General features: G+C 32.4%; 4 protein-coding genes across 4 annotated transcripts; 2 read left to right on the forward strand and 2 right to left on the reverse strand.

The window, feature by feature from the left end:
- Positions 1 to 1,087: 1,087 nt before the first annotated feature.
- LOC111677747 (general odorant-binding protein 19a) lies at positions 1,088 to 4,102 on the reverse strand. The gene is made up of 3 exons (XM_023438935.2): positions 3,985 to 4,102; positions 1,518 to 1,685; positions 1,088 to 1,443 (listed from the first exon to the last, which is right to left on the reverse strand). Exons 1-3 carry the CDS (start codon positions 4,057 to 4,059, stop codon positions 1,246 to 1,248), a joined length of 441 nt encoding a protein of 146 aa, XP_023294703.1. The 5' UTR covers positions 4,060 to 4,102; the 3' UTR covers positions 1,088 to 1,245.
- Positions 4,103 to 6,625: 2,523 nt separating this feature from the next.
- On the forward strand, positions 6,626 to 8,298 carry LOC111677748 (breast cancer metastasis-suppressor 1-like protein). Its single transcript, XM_023438936.2, has 3 exons — positions 6,626 to 6,991; positions 7,052 to 7,296; positions 7,838 to 8,298. The coding sequence occupies exons 1-3, from the start codon at positions 6,802 to 6,804 to the stop codon at positions 8,120 to 8,122; spliced, it is 720 nt and encodes a 239-aa protein (XP_023294704.1). The 5' UTR covers positions 6,626 to 6,801; the 3' UTR covers positions 8,123 to 8,298.
- Positions 8,277 to 9,019, reverse strand: LOC111677749 (probable 39S ribosomal protein L49, mitochondrial). Its single transcript, XM_023438937.2, has 2 exons — positions 8,861 to 9,019; positions 8,277 to 8,805 (listed from the first exon to the last, which is right to left on the reverse strand). Exons 1-2 carry the CDS (start codon positions 8,909 to 8,911, stop codon positions 8,329 to 8,331), a joined length of 528 nt encoding a protein of 175 aa, XP_023294705.2. The 5' UTR covers positions 8,912 to 9,019; the 3' UTR covers positions 8,277 to 8,328.
- A 5,438-nt stretch (positions 9,020 to 14,457) lies between these two features.
- Positions 14,458 to 24,884, forward strand: LOC111677751 (putative uncharacterized protein DDB_G0275317). Its single transcript, XM_023438939.2, has 2 exons — positions 14,458 to 15,290; positions 23,637 to 24,884. The coding sequence occupies exons 1-2, from the start codon at positions 15,134 to 15,136 to the stop codon at positions 24,605 to 24,607; spliced, it is 1,128 nt and encodes a 375-aa protein (XP_023294707.2). The 5' UTR covers positions 14,458 to 15,133; the 3' UTR covers positions 24,608 to 24,884.
- Positions 24,885 to 25,207: the final 323 nt, after the last annotated feature.

Raw genomic sequence — 25,207 nt, forward strand, 5'->3', positions numbered from 1 at the left:
ATGCCAGTACAAGCTGATTTTCAGAGGTCCACCTCACAGGGGGCTATTTAAAAAAAGATAGACCAATATTGTTGAAATTTCCACCCTTAGAATTTAATAAGGACCCAGAATTTTTTCGGTTAATGACAAATATTTTGATGTGTTACAAACTGAATTACAAAATCAATAAACCCCAATCCTTTTTGATGGTGAGTTTAAAAATGAATGAGAGGTGATAAAGTTAACCAAAGAGATTGATTTTATCTTTAACTACTATAGATCTATTCAGTCAAATATTGATCGCTGCTGTTTACTATATTTCCTGTTCCCTTACACTGCTATACACATTTTTAACAAAAAATATTAAAATTACAATTTAAAATTTAAACATTTTATTTAGTAACAATATAATAAAGTAATATAATACCTAATAATTTAAATAATAAATCAACCGTAACAATCAAAATTTAAATAAATAATTAAGAAATATTTTAGATAAATACATATTTGTTAAAATTTCTCAAACATGCATAGGTATACTTAACATGACAAGGTATTTTCTATATATTTAATTATTTTTTTAAAAATTTTCAATTGAGGAAAAAATAAATGGAAAAAGCAAATCGAAAATATTTTCCTTTAAAGAGTATAATGACTAAAACCGATAAAACCACTTAATTTTCAATGACTACTATGCACCAAGAGAATTACTTTTGAGTTTATTAGAGTATTTCTGTTTTAAATCCGATGCTTAATAAAACAACTCCCTATTCATAATGACTTATATAAGCAGTTCTTTTTAAGCGAGTGTGGTTTTAGTACTATTAACATGCTCATGAATTAGTAGTAAAAAGCTATTTAAATAGATTTTTTAATAACATTAGTTTTCAATGTATGTTTTTGTTGGGATATTTTGAGAGAATAGACAAAATGTTTAATCATTTCGTTACTGTCAAACCAATTGCATACATACCTTCATTTCTATCTTAATAAACACATAATACATGATGTATTAAGGAAAACTGTCAAAACATTATAATTTTAATAATTACTATATTTACTGCATTTACTTTTAATGAAAAATGCAATTATTTTTTTTTTTGCTTCTTGTATTATATTATTTTATTTAAATAATTTACTAATTCAAAGATATACATTTAAATCTACTATATACAACTACTTTACCAATGTTAAGCAACTTAGCCAATATTGTCTAAAACTAAAATTTAAAAAAAAAACGAACTCAATTCCACATTATTTCCATCTTTAAGGAAATACAAATCTGGTGATTTCTGCTCTGAGACAAGTGAAAATTGCATATGAAGCATCACAATTATTTTTAATGCCAACAGCTGCATCTTTACATTTAGCTAAACCTGCTCTATATTCGTCCTTAAAATGATCGGGCATTAATATGTCGACTTGCTTAAGGGAACCCTCATACAAGAATTTGCCTTTTTTCATCTGAAAATATAATACAAAATAATATTGTTTACAGATTTGAACAAATATTCCATGATACAATCTTGTATTATTACCGTTTGCATCATTTCCAATATACAGTTGACATAACATTTTGGATCCTTTTCATTGGGTAAATTACCCTCTCGAATACCATCAGCAATTTCCTTGGTAACCTTGGGAAATTTAGGTAAACAAACATCTCTCATCAAATTACCAGCGGCCCACATCTGTTCTTCTGTAGCCTGAAATTGCAAGTTTTACAGCTTTTCAGAAATAAATATATATTTTTGTTCCAAAAACCTCTTAAAATATAGAAAATTGAGACCATAATATCTTCTTTACATTAGGTTTTAGAGTTTTCTTAACAGAAAGTTTTTAAGTCAAGTTATGCTATATAAAATCTAGTTTTTCAGAAGAAAGGTTCAAATACCAGTTATGACTTCCCTAATCAGAACTACTCGCTGGGCAACAATGTTTGAAATGGAATTTCAATCCAACTTTGACACACTGGGTTTTTTCTTTTCTTGTTCAAGAGCATACGACTTTCCTGAACCTTGAGTGTTCTACTCTATCGACACCCCTGTTAACTGTCAAGATTCTTTCTGATAATATTTCCAATCCACCTCCATTTTTTATGTTTTATATGTGTAAGTAAGTATGGGTTTCAGATGTGTGTGCCTCCGGTAATTAAGTGGTTAGTGTTCTAGAACAGAGATGGTGTGTTCGATTAACACCTGAGGCACTGGCTAAAAAGCGAACATAAACAGGACCTATAGAGGTCTAGGAGTATTTCTTCTGATTTTCTGTTCATATACATCTTTTATTTAAACTAATTAATTATGGTTCTAGAGCTCCGTAATAAAGTAGAAACCTTCGTTTGTATGTTGGAGATCATCCTCATCATAATCGTCGAATTGCCTTAATAGACTCCATGCAATTCCTATTCTAAACAGACTCAGCTCATAGCGTCATACAAAAATATGGTGAATATTTTCGAGATCGTGATCAAGTGGAACATTAGAGGAAACTCCAGCGCAAAACTTGAATGCAAAACAGGTCTTGGAATCTATAATAGTTAGTTAGTTCGTTAGTTAGTTCGTTAGTTAATTAGTTAGTTAGTTAATTAGTTAGTTAATTAGTTAGTTAGTTAGTTAGTTAGTTAGTTAGTTAGTTAGTTAGTTAGTTAGTTAGTTAGTTAGTTAGTTAGTTAGTTAGTTAGTTAGTTAGTTAGTTAGTTAGTTAGTTAGTTAATTAGTTAGTTAGTTAGTTAGTTAGTTAGTTAGTTAGTTAGTTAGTTAGTAAGTTAGTTAGTTAGTTAGTTAGTTAGTTAGTTAGTTAGTTAGTTAGTTAGTTCGTTAGTTAGTTCGTTAGTTCGTTAGTTAGTTTAAAGGGGTATGTATATACATCAAATCCGAAGAAATACACCTAAGCCTCTATCGGGCCTGCTGTGCGCTCCTTAACCAGTGTCTTAGGTTGGAATCGAACCCACCACCTCCGGACTACCAGACTAGAACACTAACTACTAACCTACCGAAGGCCACTGGAATCTATATTAAAAAAACGCGGAAACTTAGATATACATACTACTGTCTACCTATTCAAAACATTAGAATTGCAGAAGTCCTTACCATCAAGTAATGTGTATTAAATATGACGCCAATAGCTAAACCAAGTAAGGGCAATATCTACATTCAACATATTCATAAGCAATTACTGTTCCAATAATAAGCACTGCGTCATTTTAGTACTCCGAAAGGAATCTCAAGGAACAAAACGTATATAACACAAATTTATAAACAAGAGCGAAAGAATCCCTTCCGACCTTTGGGACTAAAAGAATGGTGGGTAGAACCACAAAACACATATAAGGCAGGCACAAGTATGTATGTATGTAGTATGATAGTACGCATACTATGAGGAGAATTGAATGAACTGATTGAGATGAACGTAGGAAAAAAAGAAAGGGAAGCTACTTGTTCTCCTCAATGAGAAGAGAACAAGTAGCCTCTCCGTAATAAAAAAGTCACAGGTCAGAATGGTAAAATTGGATGAATATATGAATGAAATGCTGCTAAGTTGTCATTTCCAGACTTAACCCGAAGTTACGTTCAAATATCTTTGAAACGATGTTGTTCCAAATTTTACATTCACTAGAAACACTAATTGGAAAATTTTAAAGGAACAGAGTTTGTGAATACTGGATATTAAATCCCCATCCGCCAATATATTCCATGTAAAGAAGAACGGCTTAGGAGTATTTTCTCGGATCTAAGTTGAAAATAATAAAGGCACAGAGTTTTTGAACACTGTATGATGAATCCCAATTCGGACAATAACGTTATAGATCTATCGTACGGTCCTTTAGTTCACCATAATAAGTTAAGTTTACACATGAAGCTCTTAATCGGCAAGAGGTTAAAAATATCCTATTTTTTTAATTTTTTTTTAAATTTGTTCCTCTATGCAACCGAAAATAACTTCTTCCTTTTAAAAAATATCACATTTTCGAATTCACCATGGTCAGCGCAAATTCAAACTTACACCACCGATAACTTCCGTTACTTTGCACAAGCATAAAATGGCGCTAATATAACAAATATATTGCTTTAAAATCATTTTCTTTTTCAGACACTATTTAAACACTTTAAATAAGTTTTTTAATTTAAATATTTTAAACAAAGCTTAAAGAAGTTTGAAATACGTTTAAACAAAATCAATAGTAAGACAAAAGCTTTATATGCAAATTATATTTAAATAGTATTTTTAATGATAGTAGATTTTATTGAAATGTTGCATGAATAATTTAAAATTACATACATTTTGACAAAAAATTAATATGTAACTATGTACGTTAGTACAATATTTATTAAGAAATTATAAAACAAAATATGTATTATAAATACACACACATGTACTTATGTATGTATACATGTATTAAGCATTTAAAACAAAAAGAATCTTACATTTAAATATCTACACTTTACACTAATATAACGCCATATTTCCGTTAAAGAACAATAGACAATATAGTAGACTAAGATTAGACCATAGACCAGACTATAGACTAGACTATAGACTAGACTATAGACTAGACTATAGACTAGACTATAGACTAGACTATAGACTAGACTATAGACTAGACTATAGACTAGACTATAGACTAGACTATAGACTAGACTATAGACTAGACTATAGACTAGACTATAGACTAGACTATAGACTAGACTATAGACTAGACTATAGACTAGACTATAGACTAGACTATAGACTAGACTATAGACTAGACTATAGGAAAATTGCATTTGTATGAATACAAACTCTAAGTTGTTTTTGTATCAAAAAAAACAGCGTAAATCGAGGGATTACTTTATGTATCTAAGTATGTTGACAGAGTGCTGAAATGAAGTCCAACGTTAATTTACTAGTTAAATATAATTCTTTAACTGTAATGGAATTGTAAAATTTTATTTTGTTAACTTCGTTTAAATAATAGAAATTATAGTTGTTAACGAGGTTTTTATGTAAACATTTAACAATTGATTAAGTGTTAACAGAACGTTTAGCTAATTTATGGGGTTAAACTTTTATGGAAAACTACTTAAGGAAATCATTAAATTTATCACTATATAACATTGTAATGCATTTGTATATTATTATGTAAAATCAAGGGTGTATATAGGTTACCTGTATGTGTCACATATTAAAGGTCAAACACTTAATTAGCTTCTCTCTTGGGATTGTTATATCGTAAGTGTTGCAAGAATAAATGTTAAGATACAATATCCAAAGCCTCCAAATTACATAAATCCTGTCAAACATATTCAGTACTTGCAGATTTAAGAATATACAGTTTTCTCAACTGCTATCAGGGACGAATTGATGCTGGTGCTGTTAACCAATGCAACCTAGTAGGTCATCAAAATCATAATACTACCTCATCCTATCTATGCCTAACTATAGGAAGAGATGGACCGTGAACTATCTGAGTGACCGAGAGTCATTCCTTCAGTTTAGAGATAAATGTTCAAAATCCAGCTGACATCCTTTGTGTTACTGATAAAAAAAAAAAAAACTTTGTTAGCTACCTTTAAAAGGATTGCCCGGACAAGCAGCCTTAACAACAGTAAAGGCTTCATGCAACATAAACTACATGAGCTCTTTCCAGATCCCATCGCCGGGGATGTCAAGGAAAGAGTTATCGAACCTTAACCATTATACAGTTGGATACTCCCTATAAGCATATAAGGAATGGGTTTCGAATTTGTATAAGTTGCTCACTTTTTAAAGTCTCGCAGTCAATGCAGAAACCCCGGATTAGGGAATAGTTAAGTCATAGCTGTTATAAAAACTAACTTCCAGGTGAAATGTTGAATATGGACTGACTTAATAATATAGCATATGGCAGCAACTTCGTGGTAAATACAAATGTTTCTCATCGTCTTAGTTTTGCCCGTTTGAGTAACATATTTTTTCTTGACCCCTACTCGTGCAGTGCATTGTGCTGGAACTAGGGAAAAGAGGTTGTGGGATAGAGGATAGAGGGAGTAGTGTTTATGGACATTTGATTTAAAGCCTTTTACACCGAAAGTGGCGGGGAATACTTCTGCAGGAAGTTTGGAGTGTGTTTTTGAAAATAGTGTGCTACGTAAAAATATACGGGTATCGGGAACGAGTTCCCTAATTTCAAAGGAACAAATTATATTATAGTATCGACAGAACAGTGAAATGCACCCCACATTACGACGGTGATCCAGTGAATAGAGTTGGATACCCTAGTGTCACCTGATAAGTACCTTCGCCCTCTCTTGTAAAAAACAACATTGAGTCTTGCGGGCGTTAAAATCGACTGTTTACACGACCCCATTCAGAGATTTTTATTAAGTCGCGATTAAGCGATTCATTCATATTGCACCTCATAATAAAAAACGATAATAAATTCGAATACTAAATTAGAATATACACTAAAATTAGAATATAAGAAAAGAATGAGATCATTAAAGAATTTCAAGAACTTCTTAGGGACATCAGTCAAAAATTTTCTGGCAACACTGCTTATTATAATAAAAAGCTGTTTTAACAGCGCCACCTATTTGTCAAACATATATTACTTACGATACGCCCTGTGTGTGCTGTTTCAATTTCTTCTCGTTCTCTTTGCTTTGGTAACATAAGTACTTTTTATTTTCTTGACATTTACAGAAAGAAAAAGCAAAAGGAAAGAAAAAATATTGTTTGGACGAAAAAAATATTTATTTAATTCAAAATATCCGCAATAAAACCCATTAAGACACAATTTGCCTAAAAACAACCAAACACTCTTTAGTTTTGAAAGAAAAAACTATAAATAAGTTAAACACAATGCCTGTCAAAAATGGTGGTGAATCTGATGCAGAAGGTGACGTATCAGGTGGCGAATCAGAACATTCCAACTCTAGTCAGGGTCATGAGTCCAGCGATGAGGAGGCAAATGAAATTGATTCCGATGATTCATCAGAAATGGATGCCGACGAAATCGAAAGACGACGGAATGAATGTTTAGACATATTGGGTAGGTGTTCTTTCCATAGATGTGAAACATTATTTGTACATCTTTTTACTTTGCTTTTAGATCATTTGGAAAAACAATTTAGTCAACTGCGTGAGCAGTATTATACGGAGCGTATTAATCAAATAGAACGTCAATCTGCGGAAGTACGTAATGGCCGTTCCGAAGAGTATTTACAGCCTTTGAAAGAATTGGACAAAGTCTACAAAAATCGCATAGAAGTGGCCGAGATTCTAAAACGTTTTAGACTAGAAAATATAGAGCATAAATTTTTAAGTGAAGAACAAGCGGCTCTGCAAAATTTTGAGGTGAGCTATAAGGAGTTCTGAGTTCTTTTTTTTATTAAATTTGTAGGTATTTTTTTAAATTTTCTTTTCAGTTTAGCAAAATTCTTATTAGGTATTACTAGACAGGTTGTCTGGTGAAACCATTTTGAATGTATATAATAGCATTGTTAAATTTAAAATCTTTCATAGACACTTTTCAAGAACAAAGCTTTAAAATGCATTCCGTTAAAGGACTGAGTTAGGAAGTCATATCTAGTTTTAATTCTTTATATATTAGGATGTGTTCTGTACAACCTTTTAAATCTATTCAATTCCGTAGTTATTAGAAAGTTTATATTTAGATTTTTTCATGCCAAGACAAAAGTTATTGAATTTATTTGTTGTTTTCAATATAAAACTTGAAAATACTTGTTCGTTCGCATTTAGAGGAACAGGCCGTTAAAGTTAATTCGAAACTGAAGTTTTAGAGAAATATACATATGTCCAACAATCAAGTAATTCATTAGTTTTTTGAAGAAATGTTATGTTCAAGTTTTTCTTAATTTTATTTTCTCATTTACAGAGCGAAAAACAATTAGCACTAGATCAAATCTACGATGATCTTATGGAGAAAATCAGACGCTTGGAGGAAGATCGACATAATGTCGATATATCGTGGGATGACTGGGGCAACGATAAACGTCACAGTAAAGTCCGAGGGCCGGCTCGTAAGAAAGCGGTTACCGTTAATGGTCCCTTTATTGTATATATGCTTCATGAGGAAGACATTTTAGAAGACTGGACAACTATACGTAAAGCACTCAAACGTTCAACTGTGGTGGGCTCGGTGGGTTCAACAGCCACATGACCTTAATTGCCATCCAAGGAAATCTTTCTTTCTCTCAAAAATCTAACTGCTATCTTTATACTTAGAAAGGCTAATTTGAAGTCATCTTAATTTTTTTGTTTAGTTTTTAAGTTTAAATCACTTTTTTGTGTATTCCTAATTGAATAAAACATGATTTTGATGGAATAACAATTTAACATGAAATAGCAATAACACTTTATTGTTGTTTAGTAGCCTTTTGATTTTAAATATTCTCTTACAATATCCACATAGTCACCATGTATACGCACTTGACCACTCATTTCGTTTACGCGTGTGGCACATAATTTTCCATCGCGTGCTTTTTCCACCAATTGGCGTATTTCTTTTTCCAGTTGCCAAATATTACCTTGTACATGCTTTACCACTGTTACTCTGCGCTGACCACGGTATGTTACCTCTAAGTAAACGGGTATCATATGATTTCGGGAACGTGCTACAAAATATTCCACTTTATCTATATTGTGTAAGCCCACAGAAGGTGGTTTCCAACCGGAGGGATATTCTGCTTTTGGTTCAATTTTGGGTACTACCTTCTTGGGTAGTAAACGTTCTACATATTTCCATTCTGGTGGATTTTTTAAAACTTCCACTTCGGGATATTCTTCTAAGGGACGTACTTTTTCGGAAGACAAGAAACTTGAAAAACGTGCTGTAACTGGCAGCTGGAATTAAGAGATATTGTAATCATTTTTAAACAAAATATTATTCAATTCTTACCTTGACAGTTTTGCCTATGATTTCTTTCAAAAATCTTTGTGTTAAAGCCATATTTTCTTTGAAAATTATGCGATATTTCTTTAAAATTAAAATGGACTTCGGTTTTGTATTTTTTCTATGATTACAAAACTAAAACCAGCTGTTTTGATGGAATTGTCAAATAACAGGGTGTTCTATAAACTATTTTAAATTGGGAAGTATTATTACACAGAGTTGTATTCTATGGTTTATGAATTGGATAAACATTATTGAAAAACAAAATTAAAACAGTGCAAAATACAAGTAAATTTTTTTCAATTGCAGTCAGTATTATCAGAAAAATGTTGACTCAAGTCCTTAATCTTAGGCTGGAAGTTCCCAAAAATCATTATTTTTAAATTAAAATCTCCATAATTTAATAAAATCCCCATAATTTCCCCCAAAAAACATAATCATTATGTTTTAGCGAGACATGTCTCACAAAATGCTTCATCTGGTATTCAGTGTAAAATTAAACCAAAAAAATTGTCTTTGATAAGCGTTCATTTTTTTTCCAAAATAATAGATGGCGCAATATAAAATATTGCTTATTTGCTGCGTTCAAAAATATTTTGCATGCAATTTGGAGCCGCAGCAATTTTTGGGGCGTTCAACCCACAAACACTTAGACCTGGTTCACACTGGGAAACTTTTGTAGAGAAACTTTTGATTTTTGTGTGTGAGAGAAAAAGAAAGAAATATCAACCATCTCTTTCTCTCACACCCAAAATATGAGCTGTATTACCAACATATTACTGCTTTATCCCCTTGTTCTTGTTATACCATTTACCTTCGCGAGAACAGTACAGCATACAAACATACAAAAAAAGTACACAGCTGAATAAAACCAAATACATCTACACACGCACATGTACATCTTTATCCAATTCACAGTGTTGTTGTTGCTTTTTTAACAAAGCAAGAAAAAATTTGGCTTTTTTCATGAAATTTTCAGAGGTTGTCTCGAATTTTTGCTCATAGCGATCTTTTCGAAAGCATGTCTAACTGAATTCTTGAAGATTCGGATCTCGCCGATATCTGGGGACCTCTAAAAACTGATTTTAACAGACAGACAGACGGACAGACAGACGGGCATGGCTTAATCGACTCCGCTATCTATAAGGATCCGGAATATATCTACTTTATAGGGTCGGAAAGTTATATTATAGAAATTACAAACGGAATGAGAAACATATAGTAACCCTTCTCAAGAAGGTGAAGGGTATAAAAACGGCGCATTTTTTTGTAAAATTCATTCTACAGAAATATTTGCCAGAGTATGTTATATAGAAAAAATGTTGTCCTTTCTGTTTATCTTTCTCCGACTAAGACCCGTTAACTTCATCTCTGGTAATCGTTAAACCTGTAGGTACTCTGCCGCTTAAAATATTTTTGGAATTAAATCATTTAGGAGGTACCATTTCCCCCTCTTCTAGTCAACCCCACCATAGCTAGTGTGCCATTTTTTTTTTTTTTTTTTTTGAGAACTCTAACTTTTATAGTTTCCCAGATATACTAATTTTAATATAACTCTTATATGGGAGCTGACAAACCCACAAAATGTTAATATTGACATTAACAAACTTGGGAACTGTAGCTGTAATAGTTTTCCAAATTTACGACATTTGGTATTGACAAGCGATATTAGGCGTGGGGACACACCTGTGCCCCACATACTATTACTAGTTTGGCCATTTTTTCCCAAAACGTTCATATAGTCGTCCGTACAAAACTAGATGATGTATGTTTTGAAAGAATAAAAATTGGCGCATTTTTATACCCTACACCACTTAAGTGGGAAGGTTATATTGGTTTTGTGCAGATGTTTGTAACGCACAATAATATTTGTTCTACACCCACCTTAAAGTATACCAATCGGCTCCGAATCATGTTCTGTTTTTTAAGTTAATTCAATAGAATTTGGTACATGATCTTCTATTGCCTCAAGGACGAAGACTATTGAAAATGGTTAAGACCGGTCTATTATTTCAGCTAGACCTCATAAAACTGAACCGCCGAATAGGGCCGGTAAACCGTGTAATCAAACTACAAGTTGCAATTTTAAAGATAATTTAATAAAATTTGGTACATAATCTTCTATTGTCCCAGGGACGAATCCTATTGAAAATGGTTAAGATCGGTCCATTTTCTCTCCTAGAACCCATAAAACTGAACCCTCGAAAAGAGCCGGTAAACCTTGTAATCAAACTACAAGTTGCAATTTTAGAGATAATTTAATAAAATTTGGTACATGATTTTCTATTGCCCAAGGCACGAAGTCTATTGAAAATGGTTAACATCATTCGATTATTTTAATCTTTTATGGTACCTTGGACGAAGCCTATTGAAAATAGTTGACATCGGTCCATTATTCCACCTAGACCCCATGCAACTTAACCCGCCGAATAGTTTATAATAATGTTTAATATACTCGTATCTCGACAAATAGCTGCAAAATCAAGTTCTATACTTGATGGCACTCATGAACTTTATAATTATAGGGCCCCATTTGACCCTTGCCCCTATAAAAAACCCCCCTTCAAAATTTGACTTAAATGATCACAATTTGGCTTAAATGATCAATATATGGCTTAAGTATATCTGAGGTACAATTCAACTTAAATGCTTTATTATAAAAACTTAATTACATATTATTCTTGTAACAGGTGTAGGGTATTATATGGTCGCCCACGACCGTCTATAATTTCTTACTTGTTGCTAACTGTTATTTAAAATATCGTAAACTTACAGCCTTTTTAAAAAAAATAATGGCAAACTTTACACAACTATTTTACATGTCCGCTAATTTTCTTAATTACAACAATTAAACTCATCTTTTTACAACAAAGTTTAGGTTAAAACCGAGGAGAGTTCACTACAAGCTTGGCAACCCCTTGAAACACACGCACATACTATGTGGCGGCAGAACAAAAACATTAACTGATTGTTACGACAATAGTATGTGCGACCACGACACAATTTCCTAATAACCAAAAAAATCTAAACTTTTTATTTCTATCCACACAACCACTTGAAGAGAACTACATACGACGATGAGTAAAATAAACAGAGAAGCATGCATGCAAAATGACTTGTGTTGAAAAATAATGCACAAAATGTGCATTAAATATTAAAATGCAAAAGCTTTGAGTAAGAGCGAACGAACGAAAGCTTTATTTGTGTTTTTATAAAATGCCAGCAACGTTAGATAAGCTTTAAAACGTATGAGTACTATTTTGCAAAAAAAAAAAAAAATAAATACAAAATAATAATAACAAAGACTAGAAGGAAAATAAATATAACAACTACAATATTAAGAGAAACACACACGCACATTCATATACATAAACATACTGATAGCGCAGCAAATGCTGCATTCTCATACAATATTCATGTGTACAATCTAACTTTTTTATATATAAAAGAGTCGTGTTAATGAGTGACTGAATCATCAGTTTTAATTAAATGGATCGATTTAAATATTTGGGGGTAAAAATTGAGATAATTTTTACAATTTGATAAAGTCAAAAATCGTCATCAATGTATATTGGGAAGTTATACAAACTTTAACACCAGACATGTCCTCTCGAATATTGGAATCGAAAATTGCGTTCAAGTGTTAGATATTAGACTCAGATCGGTTATCGCGGACAAGCGGAACAATACATAGTATTCTTTTGTTATATGAACTGGAAAGAAGGGGCTGATAATCTACATTGGAAACCCCGAATACGAAATATAGTCTATTGGTTAGTCTAGTCTATAAACTTTCTAATAACAACTCTAGCTTCCAGTGAAAGTCCTTGAAAAATGTATTAGATCGAATATAGAGTCGAATGATTGATGAGAAGTTTGATGAAGAAAATCAGATGAAAGAAAAATCGTTTGACACAATAACTTGAAATAATGGACCCGTATGTAACAACACTAAAATACATAAGATAATTCCAACGGGAAGCCTTTTCAAAATGAAATCTAAATATTAAGCGATATTTTAGTGCCCTTAGTCTACACCAGGAAACTATTTTTTGGGAAACTTTTGATTTAGCGCGAGAAGAAAAGAAATATCATTCATCACTCTCGCGGTACGGAGTATCTCGTACTCGGAATCTTGCTTTGTTTTTCTTCTCATTCGTACAAAAAAAATCAATGCAATTAAGTGCCGATCTACATTATCACCAATAAAGGAACTTTAAAGAGAGAGGAGCTTCATAAAGAAAATAGGAAAAACGAAAAATCGTTTGACACAACTGTACAATAACTTGAAATAATGGACCCGTGCGTTAGAACACTAAAATTCTTAAGATAATTCCAACGCTTTCTCTGTCATTGCGGGACCTTCATCGAAATAAAATCTAAATATCAAACGATATTTTAGCGCCCGTCTACACCAGGAAATTATTCCTTGAGAAACTTTTGATTTTGCGTGAGAGAGAAAGAAATACAAATCATATCTCTCGCGATACGGAGTTTCTCGTGCTCGGAAGCTTGTTTTGTTAGACCTGGTTCACACTAGGAAACTTTTGATTTTTGTGCGAGAGAGAAAGAGAAAAAAATATCAACCATCACTTTCTCTCACTCATAAAATCTAAAGTCTCTCAACGAAAGTTTCCCAGTGTAAACCAGGTCTTATTCTTCTCATTTGTACAAAAAATGCAATTAAGTGCCAGTTCTCACTAGGAAACTTTTTTTGGGAAACTTTTGATTTTGCGTGAGAGAGAAAGAATAGAATTCATTTCCCTCGCTGTACAGAGTTTCTAGTACTCGGAAACTTGTTTGGTTTTGTTATTCTTCTCATTCGTACAACAAAAAATCAATGCAATTAATACGTAGTTTTTGAAACAAAAGTTTCTGTGTATAGACATTAATCAAACTTCAAAAGAGAATGAGACCTGGTTCACACTGTGAAACTTTTGTTGAGAAACTTTTGATTTTGTGTGTGAGAGAAAGAGATGGTTGATATTTCTTTCTCTCACACACAAAAATCAAAAGTTTCCAAAAAAAGTTTCCTAGTGTGAACCAGGTCTTAAGAGAAAGTTTCCTAGTGTGGACCAGGTCTAACACGTAGTTTCTGAAACAAAAGTTTATATGTATAGACATTAAGGAGACTTTAAAAGAGAATTAAAAAAAAAGTTTTTTAACTAAAGTTTCCATGTGTGGACCGGCACTTACCAGATATTAAATTGTAGATCAAATTTTCCACCATTTTTTGCGGGAATATGAGCGGATTAAATATTATTTCTCGAAAGAGTTCACGTTTTATTTCTATTATGAAAGCGAAGCACCCCGGGTAGGCTAGTTAATGGCAATGATGACGTCATCTAGAAAAAAGCTCTTTTTCAAAATGCACACAACGAGCACGGGTAGTAAAGTGTTGTGTTGCAAGTTTTGTTAATTCCGTTTAAAGGTAACTTTTATGGCCACTTTTATTCTTACGACCGAGTTCAACATTTACTGCATTTTAGTATTTTAGCCATCAAATACATTACGCAAGTTTTTGATGGCGAATAGCAAGAAAAATGTGATTTTCATTTCGGTCGTTTAATCAGTTGCTAACTTAATTGTTCGTTCGTTAATTTGTTTTTTGATTTGTTTAGTGTAGTGGCGATTATTTTGCATGCAAATCTGCAGTAAACACGGCAACTGCAGTGACAGCTTTTGTGTGTTATTTCGCTGTATGAGTGCCGATGTGTCAGTGTTTTTGCGCGCTTTTTCTGTGTGCTCAGTTCGTACTCAACAGCCGTTGAGTTAGGTTGGGCTTTTTACTTGCTAATATTCTAAACTGCATACACTAAGGTTTTTAACGCGCGCGCTACGAGCAGAGAACTAGTAAAACGTTATAGAATAAACAATTTTGTAAATTGCTGCAACCTAGTTTTGAAAACGTCTCTACACTACACCTCCCGCCTTAAACTAAACAAGGCAAACACACACACAGTGTATAAAGTATACATTATTGATATGTGGTCGAGTGTCGTTAACAAAGAAATACAAAACGGCGCCATTAGATACACTGCAACATTGACAGTGTTACAAATCAATTAAATAACACATTAAGTAGTTACAAAATCTCAACCAACCATTACCACGTCAGACTTTGCAACCACTGCTGCAAGTGCAGCATTTGGCAATAATACTACTCGTACAACTACTGGTAGTGCCAACAATACCACAACCACCTTAACAACCCCTTCATCGACGAACAGCGCCAACAACCCCACCACCGCCACCCACTACAGAAACAATACTGCAACGATGAGTAGTCGTAAAGATGATCCCGTATTCAATGTGAAATTTGTGCAACTGGTCGAATCGAAACCTTGTCTATGGAATTCAACATTGCCCGAGTATAGTAAGAAAGATGAAATACAAAATGCTTGGCAAGAGGTGGCCAATGAAACAAAAGATACGGGTAAGTAACCACAACAAGAACGAACACCTCAACCATTTACACAATGTATCAGACAATGTTAAAATCTACAACTGCAATTTGTGTGTGTGCAATTACTCAGTCCGCTGCAATTGACTCAATTTGCTTTTGCACTGGGTCGTTTTGGTCGGACATTCGTTCGAACTACTCATTGTGTTGTTGTCGTCGTCGTATATGTACACATGCATGTTACTTTGAATGTTATTATTAAAAACAGTGCTGCTGTTGTTGGAGAAAAAAAACAAACGCTACATGTTACGCTGTATGTATTTGATTTTTGGTTTGTTGATAATACACGCAGAAAACGATGTGTAATTGTTTTCTTGTTACTTATAAGTGGGGAAGTTACCTTTTTTTTAGTCGCACAGTGGGTTTGGAAAAAAAACGTTAGGAACACGCAAAATTGTGAAATTCTTGTTTACTTCATAATTTCAAGATTGTGATTTAATTTTTGAAGACTCCCTAGAGCTGCTCAGCGGAGTTCAAGGTCGTTGTTTAGGATGCCCATTTATGGCTCCAAGTAAACTTTTGTAATCTAATTGTCCTGAAGAACCTATAAAACTTCATTTGATGTCCAAAGTTAATTGCTCTTATCAATTCCTAGAATTGAATTAATGATTAAAGTTCTTATTGGTTTGACTCACAGCATTACAAAAACAAATACCATCATTATTCTAAAATATAATAATATAAAAATATAATATAAAAATATTAGATGCTGTTATTATTATTAAGATAGATAGATAGATAGATAGATAGATAGATAGATAGATAGATAGATAGATAGATAGATAGATAGATAGATAGATAGATAGATAGATAGATAGATAGATAGATAGATAGATAGATAGATAGATAGATAGATAGATAGATAGATAGATAGATAGATAGATAGATAGATAGATAGATAGATAGATAGATAGATAGATAGGTTGATTGATAAATAAATAGAATATAAAAAAACAATACATAAAGAATTACAAGAATTCCATATACAGTGAATCAACTAAGTTTTTAGCCTACCTTTTTTAAGAGAATTTTGTTCTTTGTTCAAAAATTTAAAGGACGAGTGTTAAGTATTTATACCCTACACCACTATAGTGGGGAGGGTATTATGCGTTTGTGCTGAAGTTTGTAACACCCAAAAATATTGGTCCTAGACCCACCTTAAAGTATACCAATCGCCTCAGAATCAGTTTTTGAGTCGATTTAGCTCTGTCCGTCCGTCTGTCTGTGTGTTCATGTAAACCTTGTGCGCACGCTACAGGTCGCAATTTTCAAGATAATTTGATAACTGGACGAATCGAAAATTTATAAAATTTTATATAAATTTTGGTAGATGAATAACAGTCTACTTCAAAGTCATTTATGTAGATTTTAATCGTTTTATTAGTTATTATAAGTTAATTTTGACCTACAAGTCATTTTCTGCATTATTTTGCTAAAAATAATTATTCAGATAAAGTTTTTTCTTAAAATTTTACATAGGCAAATTACTTAATTGATTCACTGTACATAAAAATTACATACTACTGTGAGCCGTTTGTCCAAACTTTAAGCAAACAAACAAACAAACTTTTAAAGAAGAGTATGAAAATTACGAAAACAAAATCACCCAAACTAAAATCATCTTATAAGAACACTGTACGCTTTTTGTCCAAACTTCAAGAACTTGATAAAACCTTTGCTTTAAATTTCTTTTCGTGTATGTTTCACATGTATGTCACCAACTAACTATTAAAGAAGAGTATGAGTCGTATGTATGTACATACAATCGTTAGACACATAATATTTCTGTTGGGCATTGACGATTGGACTCGCAGTTTCAGTCGACGTTTTTGGTGTACTTGTAGTAGTTGTTGTTGTTATTATGTGTAATTGTTCAAATGGGTATTTTATTTAAATACATACATTTTTCTTCGCGTGTGCATGACTCGCGACATTGGAGGAAAATACATATTTGCACGTATTGTTGTTGTAGTTATTCCTATATTTTATTATTTCTTGATATTTTAGTTTTCATTGTTTTTACTGCTCTTCTTCATGTACATATAACTTAACTTATGAAAAGCTTTTTCTTTCCTTGTTTATTTCTAATTTTTTGCATTTCTGTTGCAGTTTCCATGTGTGAAAATCTTGTTGTTCTTTACATTTGATAAATTCTTTTTATTTTTATTTCTTTTGTTAATATTTTATGTTTAGTTTACGCATTAACTTTTGAGCTTTGCAATTTATATGCACTAAAAGCAGTTGCAGCAGTATTTAAGCTTTTAGTTTAATTTTTTTATTTAACTGTAAGTAAAGTTGGCTTTATTTATAAATTGCGTTTTTTTACAGTTAGACTTTGACATTAGCATATGTGTAAGCGTGTGTTTGGCAGTTATAAATGTCTAAAAGTTTCAATAACCCGATTTTGCCAATTGATGCTGATTTCCTAATTTTAAACTTGACATTTAATGTTAAATTTTCATTAACTTTAAATGAATTGAAATATTTTTTAGCATTGACCTTAAATTAATTTTTATTTTAAATTTGGATTTGGTTCATAGTTGTTGTTGTAACATAAATCATATGTATAATTGAAAAAGGATCTTATATTTGCTTTAAACTGCCCTAGTCGAGGTTCAAACGTTTTCCGCTTTCTAGATCCCTTAAAGACCCAAACTACAAGTTACCGGTTTACACTGAGCAACTTTTGGAATTTTTCTTTTTTTCTCTCATATACAAAATTTAATAGTTGCTCAGGGTGAACCGACACATTTTGGATAACGTTTACATTGACCAACATTTTGGTATTTGTCTTATTCACTAAGAGTGGTTTTTGAGTATTCAATCAAATGACCATAATCAGATTAGTTAATCTATTTTGATGTTAATCCCCTTTGATGATTTTGAGTACAAGATTAAACTTCGCAGTGTTGCCATACAAAACCACAGAAAACGTCATTGCTTGTTACTGCCGGTCCACACTAGGAAACGTTTTTTGGGAAACTTTTGATTGTGCGTGAGAGAGAAAGAGAAAGAATATTATTCATCTCTCTCGCGGTACGGAGTTTCCCGTTCTCGGAAACTTGTTTTGTTTTGTTACACTTGGTTCACACTGGGAAACTTTTGTTAAGAAACTTTTGATTTTGTGTGTGAGAGAAAGAGATGGTTGACATTTCTTTCTCATTCTCTCACACACAAAAATCAAAAGTTTCCCAAAAAAAAGTTTCCTAGTGTGAACCAGGTCTTATTCTTCACATTCGTACAACAAGAAAAAATCAATGCAATTTACACGTAGTTTTTGAAACAAAAGTTTCTATGTGTGGACATTAAGGAAACTTCAAAAGAGAATTAAGAAAAAGTTTCTCAACAAAAGTTTCCTAGTGTGGACCAGGTCTTATCAAAACATTGCATATTTCATAATTTGCTCATATCTCCGTTATTTATACACCGATTTTGCTGATTTTAAAGCATGTCTAACTGAATTATTGAAGATTCGGATCTCGTCGATATCGTGGGACCTCTAAAAACTGATTCCAACAGACAGACGGACATGGCATAATCGACTCCGCTATCTATAAGGATTCAGAATATATATACTTTATAGGGTCGGAAAATTATATTATAGAAATTACAAACGGAATGACAAACTTATATATACCCTTCTCACGAAGGTGAAGGGTATAAAAAATATATTGTGAAGGCCCCATAATTTATATTAATCGATAAATCAAACATTTTAATGTTTATTTTAATAAAAATTGTATTAATTTTTTTGGCATCAGCTGTTTACACTTTTGCATTTCTTGTTCAAGTTTAAAAAACCTCCATTGGGAGCTTAAACTAGCAAACAAAATTAGCTGATTGAGTATTCAAAAACTACTTTCGAAGATTAATTTAATACCTAATCTTTTACCTAAAGATTCTCCCTAACATGGTAAATCTAAAAGTTGTTCAGTATAAACTGACACACTTTGGATAACGTAGATTTACACAAATCTTCTAGCAAGTAGAGGTCAAGGCAATATAAAGTCGTACAAAAACCGAGCAGCTAGGAAACTTTTTTTGGGAAACTTTTGATTTTGCATGAGAGAGAAACAGAAGGAATATCATTCATCTCTCTCACGGTACGGAGTTTCCCGTACTCGGAAACTTGTTTTGTTATTCTTCTCATTCGTACAACAACAAATCAATACAATTAATACGTAGTTTCTAAAACAAAAGTTTCTATGTGTGGACATTTAGACCTGTTTCACACTGGGAAACTTTAGTTAAGAAACTTTTGATTTTGTGTGTGAGTGAAAGATATGATTGATATTTCTTTCTCTTTCTCTGACACACAAAATAAAAATTTTTTCAACAAAAGTTTCCTAGTGTGAACCAGGATTTTGGAAACTTCAAAAGAAAATTAAGAAAAAGTTTCTCTACGAAAGTTTCCTAGTGTGGACCGGCACTAACCTGTTATTTAAACGAGAATTAAGAAAAAGTTTCTCAACTAAAGTTTCCGTGTGTGGACCTGCAATAATATAATGCTAACGACATGATCTTAAGAATTTTTAATTGTGTTCTTTGTATATTGATACTGGAAAGTCTAAATAGGTTTTAATAAAGATTTATACAGAATGGTAATTTATTAACCAGAAGAGACTAGAAGTTTTTAACTTCATGTAAAGTCTCTCGGTTTTAATATGTCGATCCAAATGAATTCTAAGGTTATAACCTGACTGGGAAATATTGTCTTCATTTTGTGTAACAGATGGCCAATTTCCTTTTAAAATTATTTAAGCCGGCTTTACATGATCACATTAGTAATATGATCCGCCAAAATTTTGTGTAGAAGAGTACGAATGGGATATGGTATATGTAATGAAACCATCACACATTTGATAGACGTATGGCTCTCTTCATTTTTTTTGAAATGATTCAAAAAACAAGCAGGTCGCATTAGATCAGGGATGTATTTTTATGTAAACATATACAAAAAAGTGAAACAGCTGTTTCCATCTTACCGTGTTATTGTTTTATACCAATAGTGTAAACATAAAAATATTAATCATACGATAAATTTTATTCTCCTTTTTCATTAGACTTTATGTAAGTAAAGTGTGATCGTGTGAAGTGCCTCTAATAGTACATAGTTCTAGATAGTTTAGAGATCTTTCTTGAAAGCATTCGCAACTTTAGTAATTTGTCGCGATCAGGGCTAATAGGATACTTTTGAATCAATAATCGTTATGAAAGATGATAAACAACATAAAATTCTTGATTAGGAAACTGAAATGCGTAAATCTACACATACATGTCGACGTTTCGTAGTTCATTATGCAGTAATCATTGAAACATAGTGGTTTGTCATAGATTCCAATAATTGTTGAAATTGGATTTAAAAACTTAAAATAACATGATCAGATTTAATAGAATCTAGTATTATCAGTTTTTGAGTTCGATCTATAATACTATTCATTATCGAGCAAGAAGCATAAAACCAATGTATTACTTTGGTCGCCTTTAGAACCACTTCCGATAATTATGCCTTAAACAACTTTTTCGTAGTATAACGTATGTACCTGGGTCTATGCTTTAAGGATCTGAGGATCCAGATTTTATTTTGCTGTCAGGTTTTGAATAGTTCGGGAAACAGTATGATCATTATTATGTTTTATGTAGGATAAAGACATGTAGTCTGATAAATAAGTATCAATTAGAAGTATCTTAGCATAAAACCTTCATTTAACAAGATCTTAAAAAAGTTTCCATTGTGAAATTCCTATTGTAATTTAATACAATTTACCACAAATCATGTTGCACATAGAATTTTCATGTAAATACATACAATTACTCATGCAATTTACTTGGAAGTGCACAAATACATACATGTTTCCTTCGCAAGAACTGACATTGTAACAATTTGACTTTGTGGATTAAAAGTGTTGATTTGCTATTACTCAAAGTTGTATTTCGATTATTTATCTAAAAACTTTTCGCTTGACGCTTAAACTACAAGTATTTTTGTATATTTCATTTATACTATATACTTACTGCTCAAATACTTTTGAAACTTTTGCAAACATTTGGCATTTGTTGCAAAGCAATGATGAAAAAAAGCTTTTTTTCAATTTTTTTTCCTATTTCTACTTTAACGCTTATTTGCTGTACTCTTCTGAGTGTGCTTGTGCATGTGTTTTTAGACCATTTACGATGACGCTGTGCTTTAATGCAATTTGTTTGTATGCATATCGTTATTGCTACTGCAATTGAGAGACCCACTGGCTGTTGTTAGTTAGACTATTAGAACTTGCATTATTTTTAAGAAAAAGCTTTTATTTGTGTTCTACAAAAAACATTCGTCATATGTTTTGTTTTTAACTTTTTTATAGTTTCTTAGAATTTCAATTATTTGTACATTAAAATTTTCTTTTTAATTGTTAAAGCTTTTACATTTTTTTTGTTATTTAGAGTAGTATTTCATTAATTGATAAATTTATTAAATTTTTATAGTATACATATGCACAAACATATATATTTTTCTATTATAAATTTTTTCGTGTTTTGAATATTTCGACCCCAAACAGTTAGACTATCCGAATAACTGCTTGGGGTCCGCTTTAAAATGTCCTGCACATCTAAAGTCTAGTTGTGTAAAGTTGTTGCAAATGCTAGTCCAAGTGCTTTGTATATCTTTTTGTAACCTACACCAATATAGGGAGGTCATCCCCTTATGCGAAGCGATGTTTTGGAACTAAAAAAATAGGTTGTGGGAAGGATGATAGAGGGAGTAGTATTTGTGGACATTTGATTTAAATCTTTTTATATCGAAAGTGGGAGGGAATACCGTTTATTCCACATAAGAACAGTGCGGCTAAAGAATGAATTTTCCCTGTAATGTGTTGTGCGGTCCACTGGCTAATCTACCACAAATAGGTGTGTTCTTGAAGAAAGACATGTGTTACTCAAGAATATACGGGTATGGGGAACAAGTTCCCTAATTTCAAAGGAAAACATTTCATTGTAGTATCGATAGCACAGTAAACCGCACGTTGCGACGGGGCTCCAGTGAATCAATAGAGTTGGATACCCTACTCTCACCGATAAGTACCTTCGCCCTCTCCTGTACGCGGTCGAGCACTAACTGATTTAAATATTCTGCTTCTGATCATATTAACTTTAAACTAAATGATCGCGTTTGGTACTGCCATATCACGAGAATTGATCTTTACATCCATTAAAGAAATGTGATCATATGTATAGCAATGGATCTTGTTTGACCCTGTAAAATACATGTTCCAATACTTTAATCAATCTCTGTTCCACAAAACTTTTAGTAATTTTAGATGTCCACAACTTACAAAACACTTCCACAGGTGAAAGAATTGGTTAAAAGAGGAATCTTCATTCCAGATTAACTATATACATTATAATCCATATTATTTGGATACGATAAACAATCCAAGTGACCTATTGCAGTTCATGTATATATGTATATACTTACTAATGTCCAAATAGTCTAAAGAGTTTGTTGCGACATTCTGTAGGAAAACTTTACCAAACTACCAGAGAACCACGTGGTTTTAATTCTGACACATTTGTCGAGACGCAGATCTTTCCAATACTTATGAAGTCCATCAGATCCATCCAAAATAAATCTATTCTCCTTACTAAATATAACGTTTTCAAATTTCTCTTTTAAAATTTATGGGTCGATTGTTAATAGGAATCAAACCTTAGTTGAGTTGTCAGTTGCCAAAATTACATTACAGATGACTTCCGCCAGCTGTAAATTTCAGTTGACAGCTAAAACTTTGTGGTTGCTGAAAGGGTTTTTTAAAGCAATTGTGTAGAATTTTGCTATATTTTCTTAAATTAAGACCTGGTTCACACTGGGAAACTTTTATAGAGAAACTTTTGATTTTGTGTGTGAAGAGAGAGAAAGAGATCTCACACGCAAAAATCAAAAGTTTCTCTACAAAAGTTTCTTAGTGTGAACCAGGTCTAAGTTGTTTTACATTTTTTAGTTGTTAGTCTGTCAAAATAATCACAGATCACACAATATCGATAACTTTTTGACAACTAACGAAAGTTGGCGTTCATAATACCAAGTTTTATGTCAGTTGCGTTGACTGCTGGCAAAACAACTAAATCAGCGTTGCTATCTTTAAACGACCCCTTATATTTTTGAACTAAAATCAATTCTGGCATTTTTAGATTTGTCATAGTTTAGGAACTAGACCTTAATATGTTTTTGTTTTGTATTTAATGTAACTCATATTTTATTTGCAAACGCTTTGTATTTCTCACGTTAAAAAGTTTTATTAACTGAACTCTTTTTATTCCTTAATTTTTCAGTTCGAAACTGTCGCGAGCGATGGCGTACCATACGCAGCAGCTTTTTACGTTCCCTAAAGTTATCACGTACAAGTACTGGACGGGGTAAACGTAAATATTATCTTTCCAAGTACTTGCAATTCTTGATACCGTTCACCAAGACTAGACTAAAAAACAGCAGCACCATAATCGCACAAAGAAAAGCAGCAGCAGCCGGAAATATTCCTCCTATGACGCGTATCAGTAACATGCCTATTGTTAGCAGTGATGACACCAAAGATTCTAGTAATTCAGCCGAAGTGGCAGGCATAGCAGAGGGTGATGTTGTGGTATCATTACATGAAGGAACAATTGTAGGAGGAGTGGCTATAGGGCAGCATGCACCGTTGCCATTGCCACAGCCGTTAAATTTACAAGCCATAAAGCAGGAGAATGATATAAAAAGTAACAGTGTAAACTCTATGATGGCACCTATGGATCAATTGCTACAGTCATTAGATCAACAAAGACATTTACTAAATCATACAACTGCAGGAGGTGTAAACAATAATAGCTGCAGCAACATTAACAAGAACAATTTAAACAACATCACAAATCCCACCACAAATAATAATCTTAACACTACTAATAATTCCGCAGCCGTTATGAATGCTTCCTCCTCCACTCATAAAAATGCGAACATCACCAACAGCAGCAATAGCACCTCCAACAACAACAACAACACTCATCCATCACAACAACAAAGTGGTTCATTTACACATACAACGGAAACACGCAGTGCCAGTGCTGTGGATTTATCAGAATTTGCCGAATGGATAAAAAGTAAAAATGAACATCAACGCCATTGTTTAATGACAACTTCACCTGATGCTGATCAATCATTTCTCAATAGTTTGCATCCATATTTGAGGGAAATGTCTGGGAAACAAAATAGACGCTTTCGCCAAAAGGTTGTGGCTCTTATCGATGCTGTTCTGGATAATGCCGATTGAGGCTATTCTTTTTTATATTGTATAATATTGTTTTCTCTTTTCAGCATTTTATTCTTAATGTACATATACACTATTACATACATACATATATACTTTATATTACCTACACATACATACATATATGCGAATATATGGTTAACAAAATCAAAATATTTTTAATTAATTTTTAAAATACTTATTTTTGTTATTTGTTTTTAGTATTTTATTTGTTCAACGTTTTAGCTCACATCTAAATGCATTCAAATAATAAAGAAAGTGCTACTTTATTACAAAAAAACCGATAACTTGTTTGCATTATAAAGTAAATGTTCAGTGATTTTTTATCGGAAGTCTCTTCACCATTTTAAGTTTAAATTGTGAAATTCCAAATTAATATGTTAAACACGAAAGTTAGGGTCGATTATGGATAGAAACGCAGCTAGCAATTGACATTAAACTTGGCATTAACTCGGCATCTTTCGTTTAGGGTTCTATAAATCGACTTTCGAATAATCGAACAATCGACTTTTTGTCGAAAAAAGTCGAAAAGTCGGAAAAAGTCGAAAATAGGAAGAAGTCGAAAAAAACTCAAAAAATTTTGTTCCAAAAAAGTTGATAACT

Source organism: Lucilia cuprina, chromosome 3 (assembly GCF_022045245.1).
Source record: "Lucilia cuprina isolate Lc7/37 chromosome 3, ASM2204524v1, whole genome shotgun sequence".
Classification (NCBI taxonomy): Eukaryota; Metazoa; Arthropoda; class Insecta; order Diptera; family Calliphoridae; genus Lucilia; species Lucilia cuprina.